The sequence below is a fragment of the Rana temporaria genome, chromosome 8 (assembly GCF_905171775.1).
Source record: "Rana temporaria chromosome 8, aRanTem1.1, whole genome shotgun sequence".
Lineage (NCBI taxonomy): Eukaryota > Metazoa > Chordata > Amphibia > Anura > Ranidae > Rana > Rana temporaria.
The window spans coordinates 110283939-110303975 of NC_053496.1; the positions used below are offsets into that span (position 1 = coordinate 110283939).

Here is a 20037-nt window from a genome sequence, read left to right on the forward strand (position 1 = left end):
CCGGCTCAGAAGCAAGCCCACACACCGGCTCAGAAGCAAGCCCACACACCAGTTTAGAAGCAAGCCCACACACTGGCTAAGAAGCAAGCCCACACACCGGCTCAGAAGCAAGCCCACACACCGGCTCAGAAGCAAGCCCACACACCGGCTCAGAAGCAAGCCCACACACCAGTTTACAAGCAAGCCCACACACCGGCTCAGAAGCAAGCCCACACACCGGCTCAGAAGCAAGCCCACACACCAGTTTAGAAGCAAGCCCACACACCGGCTCAGAAGCAAGCCCACACAACAGTTTAGAAGCAAGCCCACACACCGGCTCAGAAGCAAGCCCACACACCAGTTTAGAAGCAAGCCCACACACCTGTTTAGAAGCAAGCCCACACAACAGTTTAGAAGCAAGCCCACACACCGGCTCAGAAGCAAGCCCACACACCAGTTTAGAAGCAAGCCCACACACCGGCTCAGAAGCAAGCCCACACACTGGCTCAGAAGCAAGCCCACACACTGGCTCAGAAGCAAGCCCACACACCGGCTCAGAAGCAAGCCCACACACCGGATCAGAAGCAAGCCCACACACCAGTTTAGAAGCAAGCCCACACACTGGCTAAGAAGCAAGCCCACACACCGGCTCAGAAGCAATTCCACACACCAGTCTAGAAGCAAGCCCACACACCGGCTCAGAAGCAAGCCCACACACCGGCTCAGAGGCAAGCCCACACACCAGTTTAGAAGCAAGCCCACACACCGGCTCAGAAGCAAGCCCACACACCGGCTCAGAAGCAAGCCCACACACCAGTTTAGAAGCAAGCCCACACACCGGCTCAGAAGCAAGCCCACACAACAGTTTAGAAGCAAGCCCACACACCGGCTCAGAAGCAAGCCCACACACCAGTTTAGAAGCAAGCCCACACACCAGTTTAGAAGCAAGCCCACACACCGGCTCAGAAGCAAGCCCACACACCAGTTTAGAAGCAAGCCCACACACCGGCTCAGAAGCAAGCCCACACACCGGCTCAGAAGCAAGCCCACACACCGGCTCAGAAGCAAGCCCACACACCGGCTCAGAAGCAAGCCCACACACTGGCTCAGAAGCAAGCCCACACACCAGTTTAGAAGCAAGCCCATACACCAGTTTAGAAGCAAGCCCACATACCGGCTCAGAAGCAAGCCCACACACCAGTTTAGAAGCAAGCCCACACACCGGCTCAGAAGCAAGCCCACACACTGGCTCAGAAGCAAGCCCACACACCAGTTTAGAAGCAAGCCCACACACCGGCTCAGAAGCAAGCCCACACAACAGTTTAGAAGCAAGCCCACACACCGGCTCAGAAGCAAGCCCACACAACAGTTTAGAAGCAAGCCCACACACCGGCTCAGAAGCAAGCCCACACACCGGCTCAGAAGCAAGCCCACACAACAGTTTAGAAGCAAGCCCACACACCGGCTCAGAAGCAAGCCCACACACCAGTTTAGAAGCAAGCCCACACACCAGTTTAGAAGCAAGCCCACACAACAGTTTAGAAGCAAGCCCACACACCGGCTCAGAAGCAAGCCCACACACCAGTTTAGAAGCAAGCCCACACACTGGCTCAGAAGCAAGCCCACACACCGGCTCAGAAGCAAGCCCACACACCGGCTCAGAAGCAAGCCCACACACCGGCTCAGAAGCAAGCCCACACACCGGCTCAGAAGCAAGCCCACACACTGGCTCAGAAGCAAGCCCACACACCAGTTTAGAAGCAAGCCCATACACCAGTTTAGAAGCAAGCCCACATACCGGCTCAGAAGCAAGCCCACACACCAGTTTAGAAGCAAACCCACACACCGGCTCAGAAGCAAGCCCACACACTGGCTCAGAAGCAAGCCCACACACCAGTTTAGAAGCAAGCCCACACACCGGCTCAGAAGCAAGCCCACACACCAGTTTAGAAGCAAGCCCACACACCAGTTTAGAAGCAAGCCCACACACCAGTTTAGAAGCAAGCCCACACACCAGTTTAGAAGCGAGCCCACACACCAGTTTAGAAGCAAGCCCACACACCAGTTTAGAAGCGAGCCCACACACCGTCTCAGAAGCAAGCCCACACGTGTGCCCCATAGCAAGGGGCTACGGGGGCAGACACAGAAGAGGAGGAGTCGAGATCGCTGGTAGGGGACCCCAGAAGTGAATGATCAGGGGGCACTATGTGCAATATCACTGTACACAGCAGGTAGGTATAACATGTTAGTTATTTAATTGAAAAAAAAACTGACTTTACAATCACTTTAATCGCAACAGAAAAATACATATAGATAGGAAAGAATGGTCCTATTGTCGCGGTTTGCTGGGGACACTCCCCATTTTGAGAGGTCTGTCTGTGGCATGTCTCTTGCGGCAGAGATTTACACAGAGTGGCAGCGGTGTGTTTGGATAACGCATCGTGATGAACTTTTCCCAGGCAGCAATGTTGATAACTAGCTAGTATATATTTTAAAAAGGAAGACAATGCAAGAAAAAAAATCCATCCCTCTAGTTTGCAAAGATAATGTCCTTTATATGTCATTTGTGAAATGTGAACAATGTTCTGGCTTCATTAGGAAAGTAACTGAGTTGAGGACGCCAATTGGAATAGAACAGCTTAGGCCATCATGTGCTTGCTTTGCTTGTGGGACGCAGTAAATCATTACACAAGTAATATGTCATTCTATACAATGAAGCTAGCTCAGGTTGGTCAGAGTTGTGATAAATGTTCAGATGAGGCAGGAAGCGATATATAAAACCAGCCCTACAATTTAATGTTGCAGAACCAAGGCTATGGTATGAAATTCAACCCCAATATACTATGCAGCATTCTTTTATTCATCATCTTTGTCAGGACTCTAGATGGCTAACTCATTGCAACAGGATTTAACGCTTCCAATTCCATTTAATAATACCAGGAGCATGTGAGAATGTGTGCATATGTCTTAACATTACAGAAAACGCAGTACAGAAAGCCGTACTATGGCGTGTTAGCCACACTCTGTGTGCACAATTATTGGGCAAGTGAGTATTTTGAGCAAATCATAATTTTTATGCATAATGTCAAACTCCAAACTGTTTAAATGTGAATGCTTAACCACTTAAGCCCCGGACCATTTTGCAGCTAAATGCCCAGGCCAGGTTTTGTGATTCGGCACTGCGTTGCTTTAACAGACAATTGCGCGGTCGTGCGACGTAGCTCCCAAACAAAATTGGCGTCCTTTTTTCCCCACAAATAGAGCTTTCTTTTGGTGGTATTTGATCACCTCTGCGGTTTTTATTTTTTGCGCTATAAACAAAAATAGAGCGACAATTTTGAAAAAAATGCATTATTTTTTACTTTTTGCTATAATAAATATCCCCCAAAAACATATATAAAAAAAATTTTTCCCTCAGTTTAGGCCGATACGTATTCTTCTACCTATTTTTGGTAAAAAAAAATCGCAATAAGCGTTTATCGATTGGTTTGCGCAAAATTTATAGCGTTTACAAAATAGGGGATAGTTTTATTGCATTTTTATTAATATTTTTTTTTTTTTACTACTATTGGCGGCGATCAGCGATTTTTTTTCGTGACTGCGACATTATGGCGGACACTTCGGACAATTTTGACACATTTTTGGGACCATTGTCATTTTCACAGCAAAAAATGCATTAAAATTGCATTGTTTATTGTGAAAATGACAGTTGCAGTTTGGGAGTTAACCACAGGGGGCGCTGTAGGAGTTAGTGTTCACTTAGTGTGTGTTTACAACTGTAGGGGGGTGTGGCTGTAGGACTGATGTCATCGATCGAGTCTCCCTTATAAAAAGGATCACTCGATCGATACGCCGCCACAGTGAAGCACGGGGAAGCCGTGTTTACATACGGCTCTCCCCGTTCTTCAGCTCCGGGGAGCGATCGCGACGGAGCGGCTATAAACGAATAGCCGCGCCGTTGTCCCAGATCGCTCCCCGAGGGAATCCGCCCGCCGCACGCAGCGAGGGGAGGGTGTTTAATTACCGGCTGGCCAGAGGAGTGTTCGAGAATGCGTTTGGAATAATGGCCAGCTGGTTCCACCTATTTCATACATCTATAATTATGGCAGAGCACAAAATTAACCACATTGTAATAGGGTGCTGTGTTCTGCATAATTTTCTCAGAAAGAATGGGCCAGATCCACAAAAGAGATACTCCGACTTAACTGCTGTTCAGTCTGTGTGTAACTTTGGAAACGATCCTCAAAAGGCTTTTTCCAAAGTTAGGCAGAAGATCCGGCATGTGTAATTGAATTACACTGCCGAATCTTAGGATGCAGTACCGCATCCGCCGCTGGGGGCATTTCGAGTCGAAATGCCGTTTCTAGTATGCAAATTAGCACTTAGGGCGATCCACAAAGCTTTCCAGCTTCCTTTTTGCGCCGTAAGTGTTATTTTGCAAGTGTAAAATTAGGGCTGGTTCTACAAAGTGTAAACTAGTCACACCTTGTAAAAGCCCATTCCAGCGACGGCATTTGGTATGCATTCCCGAGGGAGAACTCCACGGCAATTTGTAAAAACAAAACCGGCATGGGTTCCCCCCCAGGAGCATACCAGGCCCTTAGGTCTGTTATGGGTTGTAAGGAGACCCCCCTCCGCCGAAAAATCGACGTAGGGGGTCCCCCTACAATCCATACCAGACCCGTATCCAAAGCACGCTACCCGGCCGGTCAGGAATGGGAGTGGGGACGAGCGAGCGCCCCCCCCCTCCTGAGCCGTGCCAGGCCGCATGCCCTCAACATGGGGGGGTTGGGTGCTCTGGGGCAGGGGGGCGCACTGCGGGCCCCCCCACCCCAGAGCACCCTGTCCCCATGTTGATGAGGACAGGACCTCTTCCCGACAACCCTTGCCATTGGTTGTCGGGGTCTGCGGGCGGGGGCTTATCGGAATCTGGGAGTCCCCTCAAATAAGGGGGCCCCCAGATACCGGCCCCCCACCCTAAGTGAATGGATATGGGGTACATCGTACCCCTATCCATTCACCTGTAGGCAAAAAGTTAGTTAGTAAACACACAACACAAGGCTTTTTAAAATATTTTATTATTCTGCTCCGGATGCCCCCCCTGTCTTCGTTATTAGCTCAATTACCAGGGGGGGCTTCTTCTTCCGCTCTCCGGGGGTATTCCACTCTCCGGGGTCTTCTCCGCTCTCCGGGGGGGCTTCTCCGGACTCCGGGGGGGGCTTCTCCGGACTCCGGGGGGCTTCTTCCATCTTCTCCCCTCTTCCGCTGTTGACTCGGCGAACCCCGGTTCTTCTGCAGATGTCCGGTGCCTTCTTCTTCAGCGCTGGCTGCCTGCTATGTTTGTGTGTTAGCTCAATTTCTAACAGGCAGCCAGCGCGGTCTTCTGTGGCGTCAGGGTCTTCTCTTCCTTTCTTCCGATGTTGCCTCGTCGCCTGTTGTCGCTGTAATGATGGAAGCGCGCCTTGCATCCCATTTATATAGGCATCACCGTCCCATCATGCTCCGGTAGGTACCCACGTGGTGGGTGCACGTGGGTAGGCACCCACCACGTGGGTACCTGCCGGAGCATGATGGGACGGTGATGCCTATATAAATGGGATGCAAGGCGCGCTTCCATCATTGCAGCGACAAGAGGCGACGAGGCAACATCGGAAGAGGGGAGAAGAACAGAAGAGGAGACCCTGACGTCACAGAAGACCGCGCTGGCTGCCTGTTAGAAATTGAGCTAACACACAAACATAGCAGGCAGCCAGCGCTGAAGAAGAAGGCACCGGACATCTGCAGAAGAACCGGGGTTCGCCGAGTCAACAGCGGAAGAGGGGAGAAGATGGAAGAAGCCCCCCGGAGTCCGGAGAAGCCCCCCCCGGAGTCCGGAGAAGCCCCCCCGGAGAGCGGAGAAGACCCCCGGAGAGTGGAAGACCCCCGGAGAGCGGAAGAAGAAGCCCCCCCTGGTAATTGAGCTAATAACGAAGACAGGGGGGGCATCCGGAGCAGAATAATAAAATATTTTAAAAAGCCTTGTGTTGTGTGTTTACTAACTAACTTTTTGCCTACAGGTGAATGGATAGGGGTACGATGTACCCCATATCCATTCACTTAGGGTGGGGGGCCGGTATCTGGGGGCCCCCTTATTTGAGGGGACTCCCAGATTCCGATAAGCCCCCGCCCGCAGACCCCGACAACCAATGGCAAGGGTTGTCGGGAAGAGGTCCTGTCCTCATCAACATGGGGACAGGAGGCTCTGGGGTGGGGGGGCACGTAGTGCGCCCCCCTGCCCCAGAACACCCAACCCCCCCATGTTGAGGGCATGCGGCCTGGCACGGCTCAGGAGGGGGGGGGCGCTCGCTCGTCCCCACTCCCATTCCTGACCGGCCGGGTAGCGTGCTTTGGATACGGGTCTGGTATGGATTGTAGGGGGACCCCCTACGTCGATTTTTCGGCGTAGGGGGGTCTCCTTACAACCCATACCAGACCTAAGGGCCTGGTATGCTCCTGGGGGGTGAACCCATGCCGGTTTTTTCTTTGAAAATTGGCATGGAGTTCTCCCTCTCAGGAATGCATGCCGAGCGACGCTGTCATTTTTTTTTTTTTTTTCCCCGACGCAACTTTTTTAAGCCGTCGCGATCCTCAAAACTCAGCGTAACGTAACTTCGCGCATGCGCAGTACGGCCGGCGCGGGAGCGCGCCTCATTTAAATGGGACTCGCCTCATTTGAATAGGAACGCCTTGCGCCGGCGGAATTTTAGTTACACAGCCTGAAATTTCTAGATAAGTGCTTTGTGGATCAGGCACTTAGGTAGAAACTTTAAGGCAGTGTAACTTAAATGGGATTTTTTAAGTTACGCCAGGTTTTTGTGGATCTGGCCCAATGCTCCTAATTATATGGCCTCAGTTGGGCCTGAGGCCGCAATTCAGGACCTAAATCCTATACCGGCCCTGGAAGCTGGCCGTACTGGCTTGCCCCCCAAAGCGCCCGTGATGTGCGCCAAAAATATGTGGACTATTTTACGGGTAGGGGGGTCATTGTTATGCCAGAAGATTTTTGATTTCTTTGAAAATAAAAAATAACTTTTGAACTGAAATCATCTTGAATTTGATTTACTGCTTGTGTTTCTTTTAGTTGTCTCGTAGGTTCTCCTCCTGCACCTGTAGTGCCAAGTGAATTTGCCTTTATTAAATAACCCCCATTGTCACTGTACACAACAAATTACTTAAAAAAATGGTATTGAGCATTGAAAGAAGAAGCCACACATTTTAGATTTTTAAAACTTTGACTCCGTGCACATTCACTTTTTTTTTTGTTTGCTTTAACAGGCATGTTTCAAAACATAACATACAAAACTCTGGAACTTACAAAGTTCAACGTACAAATTGTGAAGGCAATATCAGACATTATAGTATGTCAACAATGTGCTGCTGTTGCCTTCATTAGATGGGGGGGGGGGGGTGATGTCACCCCTGTAAAAGCCACATTTTGAAGATGCACACAAATACGGATTCAAAATGGGGATTCAAAATGGGGATTTCCTTCCTGATCACATGTCTAATGTCAACATGTGCTATCTTCCATCATGAGGGATCAATGGACGTGTTTTGGGGGTGCAGCCCCTTCCTCTCACATACTTGAGTTGCGAGAAAGGGGTTGCACCCACAAAACACATACATTGTTACCCCGTGATGGCAGATAGCACATGTTGACACACTGTGTGCATCTTCAAAATTTAGCTTTTAAAATGTATAAAAAAAAATGTAAAATTGGCATACAAAAAAAAAATTGGTGGCATTTTGGGGTTATTTAGATTCTTCCTAATACATCAATCATGTTCTTCATTTTTTGTTCAACATCCTTGGTTTTTTGTTTAATGATTTCTAAATCCAGACTACACACCATGACGTCCTAGATTAATATTTGTGCACTTGCACTTGTGAAATGAGGAGGTTGTTGCTCCACAAGCAGCACATCACCTTAAAAAATATATATATTATAAATATGCAGGCCTACATCTCTTACATGAAGTTGTGGTGACAGACACTGACCTGTTGTGGTGACAATTTTGCCCACTTCCTCCACCTCTCCTTCCTCCACATCCTGAGGTTGGGGTTTTCTCTGTTCTTTAGGAGGTATGGGGTTTCTGGTGTCCTCTGAGTGGTGTCCTTTCGAGTCTTTGCTCCCCTATATGAATAAAACAAAGGGTACCTGGCACACAGATATTTGAGGCCAGAAATAGGAATATGAAACATTGCTTGGAAGGGGGGTTCAGTTGTCTGTTTTGGCAGAGTTCCAAGCTGAACACATGAATATTTTCCCTTACCAAAGCTGGAATAATTTCCTTTTTTTGGACACTTTTCACACATGGAGACACCCCAAGTATCCACTGGAGCACCTGTGTGGGACATCCTAAAAAGGTTGTTCTTGTGTCCCACACTAGTGCTCCTGAGTCCAGTGTCCTCTCCTTTACACTGAATCAAGTTTGCATTTCATTCTAGTTACAAACACATCTAGACAACAATGTAATAAAATTATTTTAATACAAATAGGCATGATCAAATGTAGTTAACCATGTATCTGACAAAAACATTGTATTATTAGTGGGCGAACTAACAATCTTTACTACGATCGATTACTGTGCCCACGAGCCTGCAAGTTGCCATTTTAAACTGTCCAACAGTAAAGAAAAGCACATGGAGCAACATGCAAGTAATAATAATAATCTGAACACAGGACAAATACTTACTTTTTTGAAGCATTTTCTTGATCCTTCTGTACTGATCGTACTGGTCGTGCTCCTTCAGTTTCAGGTCTGACCATTGTTTCCTCATATTGCTCCTTGATTTGGGTGGAGGAACTTGACTGGCCTCAACCCGATAGAACACCTTTGGGATGAATTTGTTCAAACCAGGCCTTCCTATCCAACATCAGTGTCTGACCTCACAAATGTACTTCTGGAAGAATGGTCAAACATTCCCGTAGACACACTCCTAAACCTTGTGGACAGCCTTCCCAGAAGAGTTAAAGCCATTGTAGCTGCAAAGGGTGGACCAACTCAATATTGAACCCTACGGACTAAGGGCCATATCCTCAAAAGAGATACGACGGCGTATCTACTGATACGTCGTCGTATCCCTGTTTCTATCTTTGGAACTGATCCACAGAATCAGTTTCCAAGAGATAGACAGAAGATCCGACATGTGTAATTGAATTACACTGTCAGATCTTAAGGATGCAATTCTAGGCCGACCGCTAGGTGGCGAGGCCATTGCGGCAGGCGTAGAATATGCAAATGAACACTTACGGCGATCCACAAACGCTCCGACGGGCCCGTCGCTCTAATGCTATGTCGTTTACGCCGTGTAAAAATAGGGCTGAGTCCTATTTGACTAAGCCCTATTAAGTATGGCCGTCGTTCCCGCATCGAAAATTCAAACTCTACGTCATTTGCGTAAGACGTCCGTGAATGGCGCTGGACGCCATTTACGTTACCGTCTAAGCCAAGGGTCTCCAAACTGCGGCCCGAGGGCCGGATGCGGCCCTTTGCTAGCCTTTATCCGGCCCTTGGGGCAGTATTGCTCCCAACCATGAGGCACTATTCCTCCCAATGACACCAACAATGGGGCACTATTTCTTCCACTAACAGCAATGATGGAGCATAATGCCTCCTCCTACTGCCCACCAACACTGGGGCCATATTTATGCTCGTTGTTGCTTGGCCCTGGGGCATGTTCTACCCCCATTGGTTAGAATCTGGCCCCCCTGAAGTCTGAAAGACAGTAAACTGGCCCTTTGCTTGAAAAGTACGGAGACCCCTGGTCTAAGCAAATGACGTCGGAGCGACATCAGTTAGCGCAATGCACGTCGGGTAAGTTAACCGACGGAGCATGCGCAGTACGTCCGGCGCGGGAGCGCGCCTAATTTAAATGGGACTCGCCCCATTAGATTCAGGACGCCTTGCGCCAGACGGATTTGAGTTACACCGCCGCAAATTTCCAGGTAAGTGTGTTGTGAATCGATACCTAACTTAGGAAATTTGCGGCAGTGTAACTTAAATCACTTAAGTTACGTTGCGCTGCGGGGCTGTGGATTTGGCCCTAAGACTGGGACCCCATTAAAGTTCATGTGCGTGTAAAAGGCAGGTGTCCCAATAATATGATATAGCGTATTTTTTGAAAATACATAGCAGAAGTGCCGCTCACGCAACACATATACAGCAATAAGTCTAAATGCACAGGAAATAAAGAAATTCACTCCATTGAAGGTATTTAATACAAAAGATAAATTCTTCAAGGTACTTGTTAGGCACAATAAACATTTTAGATATTCAATTTCAGAAAACAAATTTTAAATTTTTTTTTGTTCAAGTCCACTTTAAATGTAACAGTGATTTGCGTTCTTTTAGGTTCAGTGGCTTTCAAGTAGAACCATTGACTGGAAAACGTGCCTACGTAGAAGGATCATCACTAATAACACATAATACAGCACTTCTATTAACAATTCAACAACCTGTGAAACTGGGAATCAACATGTGATATCATACCTCCTGCAGACAGCTTTTATTAACTAATACCTTTGTCAAACAGTAGCAACAAAGGTCTGCAAATATTAAAACAGAAAGGCTTTAAAGAAATGTTCTACAAAAAAAACCCTAGCTACTAGAACTTTTTTTTTTTTTATGTAATATGTTATTGTCATATGTATTCTGGTACTATATTTTTGAACATCTTTTTTTCATGTTTGTTTTATGATGTGTATGTGATGAAGAAAAAATAATAATAAACAGAACAACAATTACATTTCTTTAACAAAAGAATATACATTCCAGATTAACCACTCGATCTCTGGAAGATTTACCCCCCTTGATGACCAGGCCATTTTTTGCGCTACTGCACTGTGTTACTTTAACTGACAATTGTACGGTCATGCGACACTGTACCCAAATAAAATAAAAAATGTCCCTAATTTTTATCAAATTTCTTCATAAATTTAGTCCAATAAGTATTCTGCTACATGTTTTTGGTAAAAAAATTGGTTTGCGTCTACAAACTAGGAAATATATTTATGACATTTTTTATGCTAGTAATGGTGGCGATCAGCGACTTATTGCAGGAATGCGATATTGCGGCGAACATTCGGACACTGACACTTTTGACACTTTGTGGAAACCAGTGACTCTAAGGCCCCGTACACACCATAGAATCCATCCGCAGATAAATCCCAGCAAATGGGTTTCAGCGGATAGATCCTATGGTGTGTACGCGCCAGCGGATCTTTATCCGCGGATATATCTCCCCTGGGATGGATTCCAGCAGATCGGATATTCGCTGACATGCAGAACAAATCCATCTGCTGGAATCCATCCCAACGGATGGATCCGCTGGTCTGTACAGACTCACCGGATCCATCCGTCCGAAGGGATCCCCCGCATGCGTCGTAATGATTTGACGCATGCGTGGAATTCCTTATATGACAGCGTCGCGCACGTCGCCGCGTCATAATCGCGGCGACACGTCATCGCCAGAGGATTTCGGCGCGGATTTCAATGCGATGGTGTGTACACGCCATCGCATAGAAATCCGCGGAAATCCTCGAGAGGATTTATCCGCGGAAACGGTCCGCTGGACCGTATTCGCGGATAAATTCTCCCGTGTGTATGGGGCCTAAGGCCCCGTACTCACGACCGAACATGTCCGCTGAAACTGGTCCGCGGACAATTGTCCGGCGGATCGGACAGGTTTCCAGCGGAAACCTGTCCGCTGGAAGCCTGTCCGTCGGACATGTTCGGTCGTCTGTACAGACTCACCGGACATGTCCGCTCGGCCGAAAGCCCTTGCATGCGTCGAAGTGATTCGAGGCATGCGTGGAAGCATTGACCTTCCAGGGCCGCGCACGTCGCCACGTAATCGGCGCGGCCACGTCACCGCGTATCGTGTCCGTGCGGATTTCTGTTTGATGGTGTGTACAACCATCAGACAGAAATCCGGCAGCGGACTGTCCGATGAAAACGGTCCGGCGGACCGTTTTCATCGGACAGTCCGTCCGTGTGTACGAGGCCTATTACAGTGATCAGTGCTAAAAATATGCACACTGGCTGGGAAGGGGTTAAACATCTAGGGCGATCAAAGGGTTAACTCTGTGCCCAACCAGTGTTTTTGTGTACTATGTGTGCTGCTTTTTACTAAGGGAAGTGATGGATTTTATTTCTTTGCATGGACACAAAATCCATCAATTTCCACTGTTAGAACGGAGCTCTGCCTTGTTTACAAAGCTCTGTCCTGTGTCTCTGCCCGATGATCGGCGGGTGCCGGCAGACATCTATTGCCTGGCACCCGCAGATCGGCTTCTGCTGTGAGTAATCACAGCAGAAGTGGTGCGCCCCCTAGATGGAAGTGCAGAACGGCTGCCCTGTAGCAGTATATCTGCTGTAGGGTGGTTGGGAAATGGTTAATGATTATGGCACCAAAATGAGTGTGTGCTGTAAATTCCTTCTATTATTGCTCCTGATTCTTCTTGCTGGAGGTCATTATTTTTTTGAAGCCCAAAGCAGTCACCTGCCATTTGGAATCTCTCCCCCTCTCATTGTTCTCACAAACTACACATCACTGTCTATACCGTAATTAAAATGTGTGCGTTTCTAGCCTTGATTTTATGTCTTGGCTCAGCTAGAGAGGAGAAACTTTACAGTGCTGAGTATCATAGCATTTCTGCTATTGAGGGGGATGAGATCCAGCAGGAGTGCCCCCTGAGCAAGCAGCTTTCTATGGAGGCACTGGCAGAAGAGGATGAGCCGGGAGCACCAGCAGGGGACCCTAGAATAGGAGGATCGGGCTGCTCTGTGCAACACCATTGTACAGAACAAGTAAAAATGACATGTTATTTTTAAAAAGAAGCTTCACAACCACTTTAACCACTTGCTTACTGGGCACATATACCCCCCTCCTGCCCAGGTGAAAATTCGCTTTAACTAACAATTGCGCGGTCGTGCGACGTGGCTCCCAAACAAAATTGACGTCCTTTTTTCCCCACAAATAGAGCTTTCTTTTGGTGGTATTTGAAAAAAATACAATATTTTTTACTTGTTGCTATAATAAATATCCCAATTTAAAAAAAAAAAAACATTTTTTTTCTCAGTTTAGGCCGATACGTATTCTTCTACATATTTTTGGTAAAAAAAAAAAAAATCGCAATAAGCGACTGGTTTGCGCAAAAGTTATAGCGCCTACAAAATAGGGGACAGAATTATTATTTTTTATTATTTTTTTTTTTTACTAGAAATGGCGGCGATCTGCGATTTTTATTGGGACTGCGATGTTATGGCGGACACATCGGACACATTTTTGGCGCCATTCACATTTATACTGCGATCAGTGCTCTAAATATGCACTAATTACAGTATAAATGTGACTGGCATTGAAGGGGTTAACACTAGGGGGTGAGGAAGGGGTTAAATGTATCCCTGCATTGTGTTCTAACTGTAGGTGGAGGGGGGTGACTGGGGGGGGGGGGGGTGACCGATCTGTGTCCCTATGTACAAGGGACACAGATCGGTCTCCTCTCCAGAGACAGCACCGCTGTCTCTGTGTAAAACGGCAATGAGAGATGTTTACATATGAGATCATCTCTCATTGGCCGCACAGATCGCATCGCAAACGGCCACTCTGATTGGCAGTTCGCGGCGATCTGTAATTGGCTGTGTCCAAGGGACACGGCCAACACAGAGTTTCCCCGCTGCGCGCTCTGGAGCGCGCGCGGGGAACGCCCAAAGGGGCGGACGTCAATTGACATCCTGTTGGATTTTGGGATCCGCGCTGTAGCCGTCATTCGACTATAGCGCGGGTCCCAGGAGGTTAACCACCTCAATACCGGGCACCTACACCCCCTTCCTGCCCAGGCTATTTTTCAGCTTTCAGTGCTGTCACATTTTGAATGACAATTGCGCGGTCATGCAACACTGTAACCATGTGAAATTTTTATAATTTTCTTCACACAAATGGAGCTTTCTTTGATGCTGTTTTTTTTCCCCTAAAAATTAAAAAAGACTGAAAATTTTGGAAACAAATAATTTTTTTTCTTAGTTTATATCAGTAAATTTTGTAAATAAGTAATTTTTCTCCTTCACTGATGGGTACTGATGAGAAAGCACAAATATCCCGCACTTATGGTCACTGATAGGTTGCACTGATATGTGGCACTGATGAGCACTGATAGGAGGCACTAATGGGTGGCACTGATAGGTGGCACTGGTGGGCACAGATAGGGGGCACTGGTGGGCACAGATAGGCAGCATGGATTCCCTCCCCTTTTCCTCAGAGCCTTCAGATCCCCTCTCGAGACGGATCAGCCATCTGGAAGGTCCTTCGACTTGCTAGGGAACAGTCTTGGTAACCTGGTTGCTTTGTGCCTTCTATGGACCTTGGCATTCTTTTATCATTAATGTGTTTGTGAATATACTTCTTTTTATATATTATTAAAGATACCACTTGGGTAACGTGTAGGGCTGATGTAAGCTCTTTTCTTTGTTTTGCAGTATTTCCATTGGGTTTTTTCCCCCTGACCCTCAGAGGGAAGCAAAACCTGTGCTTGCATCTGACCCACCAAGAACCTGTGATACATTCAGTCCCATTACACCACCCTTGAGCGCAGGAGAATATGTTTGTACTGTCACTTATGCTGAATACTTTTTCTTACCTATTTTCATGCTGCTCCGATCCGATTGCGCCGCTGTAGGAGAGAGAGGAAGGAGTGCGGACAATGGATGGGCCATGTAAGTCTATGGGTCATGTCACTGCTCAGGCATTACCAGCTGTTGTCAGAGTTAACTCTCCTCTCCCCTGTAGCTGGCCACTTGCTGAAACAGGGGAGATCATGTGACTATAAAGGTAAGTATGCACATTTGTCCTATACAGGTTAGCAAGCATAGGTGTTGGGGGGATATTTTAACATTAGCTAGGGTTACCCGTAATTCTACTTTAAAAACAGTTTAACCACTTGCCGACCGCTGCACGCCGATATAAGTTGGCAGAAAGGCAGCGGTAGGCAAATGGGCGTACAGGTATGTCTCCTTTAAGAAGCCGCGCATCGGGTGCACGTGCGCCAGCCACACTCTCCGTGACTGTGCCCGAGGGCCCCACGAACTCGATGTTTGCCGGCGGCCTGCATTTGTGTCACAGAGAGGCAGAACGGGGGGGGGGGGGGGCTGTGTAAACAAGGCATCTCCCTGTTCTGCCTAGTGACAGTACACTGATTGTCTGCTCCCTGTCATCGGGAGCAGCGATCAGTGTCATGTCACAGTAAGCCCAGCCCCCACACAGTTAGAATCACCCCCTAGGACAAACTTAACCCCTTCCTCGCCCCCTAGTGGTTAACCCATTCACTGCCAGTGTCATTTACACAGTAATCAGTGCATTTTTTTAGCACTGATCGCTGTATAAATAACAATGGTCCCAAAATAGTGTCAAACGTGTCCGATGTGTCTGCCATAATGTCGCAGTCATGATAAAAATAGCAGATCACCACCATAACTAGTAAAAAATAAATCAATAATAAAAATGCCATAAAACTACCCCCTATTTTGTAGACGCTATGGCCCAGATCCACAAAGAACTTACGCCGGCGTATCTATTGATACGCCGCGTAAGTTCTAAGATGCCCCTGTCGTATCTTTGTTTTGTATCCACAAAACAAGATACGACTGAATGTGGGCTCGATCCGACTGACGTACGTCTTAGTACGCCGTCGGATCTTAGGTGCATATTTACGCTGACCGCTAGGTGGTGCTTCCGTTGATTTCCGCGTAGAGTATGCAAATTAGCTAGATACGCCAATCCTCAAACGTACGTCCGCCCAGCGCATTTTTTTACGTCGTTTACATAAGGCTTTTTTCGGCGTAACGTTACCCCTGGGTCTATGAGGCGTACGCAATATTAAGTATGGACTATGGACGTCGTCGAATTTTCCGTCGTTTGCGTAAAACGTTTGCGAATAGGGCTTTGCGTAAATTACGTTCACGTCGAAAGCATTGACTATTTGCAACGTGATTTCGAGCATGCGCACTGGGATACCCCCACGGACGACGCATGCCCCGTTAAAAAAAAAACGTCATTTACGTGGGGTCAAGTAGAATTAACATAAAACACGGCCACATCTTTTTTGCACGGACACAGTTACACTACGCCGCCGTAACTTACGGCGCAAATTCTTTCAGGATACGGAAACTACGCTCTAAGTTACGGCGGCGTAGTTTATCTGAGATACGCTACGCCTGCCTAAAGATAGGCAGATCTTTGTGGATCTGGCCCTATAACTTTTGCACAAACTAATCAATATACGCTTATTGTAATTTTTTTTTACCAAAAATATGTAGAAGAATACATATCAGCCTTAACTGAGAAAATTATTTTTTTAATATATATTTTTGGGGGATATTTATTAAAGCAAAAGGTAAAAAATATAGCTTGACACTTTTTTTTTGTTTATAGCGCAAAAAAAAAAAACCCAGAGGTGATCAAATACCACCAAAAGAAAGTGCTATTTGTGCGGGGGTGGGGGGGGGGGGAACGTAAATTTTGTTTGGGTGCAATGTTGCACGACCGCGCAATTGTCAGTTAAAGCGACGCAGTGCCAAATCACAAAAAATGCCACAGATTCTGTTGTAATATTTGTTCAGGCAAGAAAAAGTAAATTGTGGTTAAAAAAAAAAAAAAAAACAGGTTAGAACTACAAGATTCTAGTGTATAGCCAAAGGAAACGAGCAGTGGTGAGGATAGTCTCTAGAAGTTATTAGACACGTAGTAGAGGAATGAGACCTGCCAATGTCACACTGTCAACTGGCACAGAAAGCAGCGGAGGGGGCTGTCCGGTTGTTGTCAAGAATAATGTAACCTAGCAACCTAGTCCCAATAAGACGGAGACATGAATGCAAACACAACTCTATAGAAGTGGCTGTGCAGGTCCCGGTAGACTGGAGGAGGAAGCATCCTCATGGAGCTGTGAGCACAAGGTAAGCCATCTCATATATCCACTTACAGCACTTGCCTGCAGCCTGATACAGGCAATTAGCATTTTAATTCCTTTAATGAACACTAATCTGCTAAAGCCACTTAAAGATAAAACTTTATTTTCCAAGACTTTTCGCAGCTGTATATGGTGCTATTTGTAGCGACAAGCTTATGTAAGAGGTCCTCATCACTTATCACTTATCATGGTTAAAGTATCTAGGGCCAGATTCACAGAAGAGATACGACGGCGTATCTCCTGATACGCCGTCGTATCTCTGTGTTACGGCAGTCCTAACTATGCGACTGATTCATAGAATCAGTTACGCATAGCTAGCCCTAAGATCCGACAGGTGTAATTGACTTACACTGTCGGATCTTAAGGATGCAATTCTAGGCCGGCCGCCAGGTGGCGAGGCCATTGCGGTCGGCGTAGAATATGCAAATGACTAGTTACGGCGATTCCCGAAACGTCCGCGCTGCCCGTGGATCTAACGTTACGTCGTTTCCGTCGAGTTACGTTGCGTAAAATTAGGGCTGAGTCCTAGTTGTTCTAAGCCATGTTAAGTATGGCCGTCGTTCCCGCGTCAAAATTTAAAAAACCACGTCGTTTGCGTAAGTCGTCCGTGAATGGCGCTGGACGCCATTTACGTTAACGTCTAAACAAATGACGTCCGTGCGACGTCATTTAGCGCAATGCACGTCGGGTAATTTACCCGACGGAGCATGCGCAGTATGTTCGGCGCGGGAACGCGCTTAATTTAAATGGTGCCCGCCCCATTTGAATTGGGCGGGCTTGCGCCGAGCGCATTTACGTTACACCGCCGCAAGTTTACAGGTAAGAGTTTTGAGAATCAGGCACTTACGCTGTAAACCTGCGGCGGTGTAACGTAAATCAGATATGTTACGCTGCCGTGGAGCAACGTAATTGTATCTGAATCTGGCCCCTAGTGACTACTTTGTATGAGAAGAAAAACTTTACCTGCTATTTATGTTGGCCATACATGGAACTCCAAATCTGTGCGATTTATTGATCTATTCTACAGAGCAGTTGTATCTTTCAGAAAGTCGGCCTTTCTTAACCCTTATGTCACGGAGGAACCTTTGGGATCATTCTCAGGTTATTCACAAATTCTTTGCTGGAGGAAATCCTAGCAACCTCTGGAGGAACTATTGAGTTCCATTGAGCCCTGGTTGAGAAAGGTTGCTCTACATTGACAATCCATTTATGTAATGTCTTTGCACAACATCCAGTTAAATTTGACAAAATTGTTTTTTTCTTCTGTTGAACAATTAGACCCCTTTCACACTGGAGACATTTTTCATGCGCTTTAGCGCTAAAAAGTCCCAGTGTGAAAGCCTGATGCCGCGTACACACGATCGGAGTATCCCATGGTCTAAAATCCGATGGATTTTATTCAAACTGTCTTGCATAGGCATTGTCAGACTAAATTCCAAAACGCGGTGACGTAAAACACTACGACGAGCCGAGAAAAATGAAGTTCAATGCTTCCGAGCATGCGTCGACTTGATTCTGAGCATGCATGGATTTTTCTCCGACGGAATTCCACACAGACGATCGGAATTTCCCATCTGATTTTTTTTCCATCAGAAGAATTTAAAACATGTTCTATTTTTTTACTCCGATGGAAAAAAGTCAGATGGGGCCCACACACGATCGGAATTTCTGATGAAACAAGTCCATCGGAAAAGCCAATCGCATGTACTTGGCATGAGTGCTTTCACATTGGGTCGCTGCGCTGGCAGGACGTTAAAAAAAAAGTCATACAAGCAGCATCTTAAAGCGGATGTCCGCTGAAAAAAAAAATATAAAAAGCCAGCAGCTACAAATATTGCAGCTGTTGACTTTTAAAATTAGGACACCTACCTGTCCTGGAGTCCAGCGGCGTCTGCAGCAGAGGGCGAGCGATCGCTCGTCACTCTGCTGCCCCCCCCTCGCCATCCTCGGTGAGGGAACCAGGAAGTGAAGCGCTGGGGAATGAACAAGTCGGGGAAAGCGTCTTCCCAAAAGAGTTGAAGCTGTTATAGCCGCAAAGGGTGGGCCAACTCAATATTGAACACTACGGACTAAGACTGGGGTGCCATTCAAGTTCATGTGTGTGTAAAGGCAGGTGTCCCAATACTTTTGGTACTATAGTGTATTTGTGATTTTTGAATTATTATTGAAGAAAATAATGCTATAACCTAATCATTGTGACTACAGCTTTACCAAACAAGATAGAAAATGCAACTCAAATCTTTCTTATCTTCTACTTACAATTGCGCATTATTACACAATTGTTAAGCTATATGATAAACCCAGTTTTGGTTTCATCCATTGTTCCCCTTCTATATTTGCCATATTGAGTGGCCTATTACCGCTATGTGCACTGTGTTTGCACTTACTATTTCAGATGTATTTGCTTTCTTGACGTCTTTGTTTTCTCAACCCCATGACGGAAAATCCTATGCAAATAAAACTTACAACTAGCAAACAGAACTTCCCAAAGACAGTATAATCATTTAACACCTTACAGGAATTAATGCATGTGTGTGCTGATAGATTGGAAATAACATTTCACTGAGAATGCTTAAAGTATAACTAAAGGCAACACTTTTTTATGTAGTTTTAGAGCGAAGGTGGATTAGAACCCCTGTCAGGTTTTGTTTGCTGTCTGTACCCCTGTTAGGGAGAGTCACCCTCTCTATTTGCCCTGTTACCGTTATCAATGAAAGTGAAAATAAAATGCCAAACTTTGGGTTGCCCCTAGAAAAGTATTAGAGGGGAAAACTTTCAGTGGGAACACTAGTTTTGATGACCTGTGGGTCCACAAGGGGTTCTGTTCAATAATCAGAGATTTCCTATCACTGCCTGTTTTGGTTTTGGGAAGTGAATGGAAATCTCCCCAATGGGACACAAAGGGCAAAAGTTACAGGGGTTCTAACTCTCCTTTACTCTATCCAAACTAAAAAAAAGAAAAGTTTTGCTTATAGTTCTACTTTAACTGTGCTGCTTTCAGAGTTACAGGAGTGTCATACTGTGTGTTATCTCTGTGTCAAAGGGCAACGTTT

The 20037-nt window shown here is 46.5% G+C and overlaps 1 protein-coding gene across 3 annotated transcripts in view; it reads left to right on the forward strand.

The window, feature by feature from the left end:
- The first annotated feature begins 16857 nt into the window (after positions 1 to 16857).
- The window catches only part of TBATA (thymus, brain and testes associated), a 54491-nt gene continuing 51311 nt past the window's right edge, over positions 16858 to 20037 (forward strand). Inside the window, exon 1 of one of the 3 annotated variants that reach the window (XM_040320502.1) lies at positions 16858 to 16970. In XM_040320502.1, the coding sequence (XP_040176436.1) occupies positions 16887 to 16970 (84 nt within the window). In that variant the 5' untranslated portion in view covers positions 16858 to 16886. The remainder of the gene's footprint in view (positions 16971 to 20037) is intronic. The other 2 variants (XM_040320501.1, XM_040320504.1) reach the window with 2 other exon arrangements.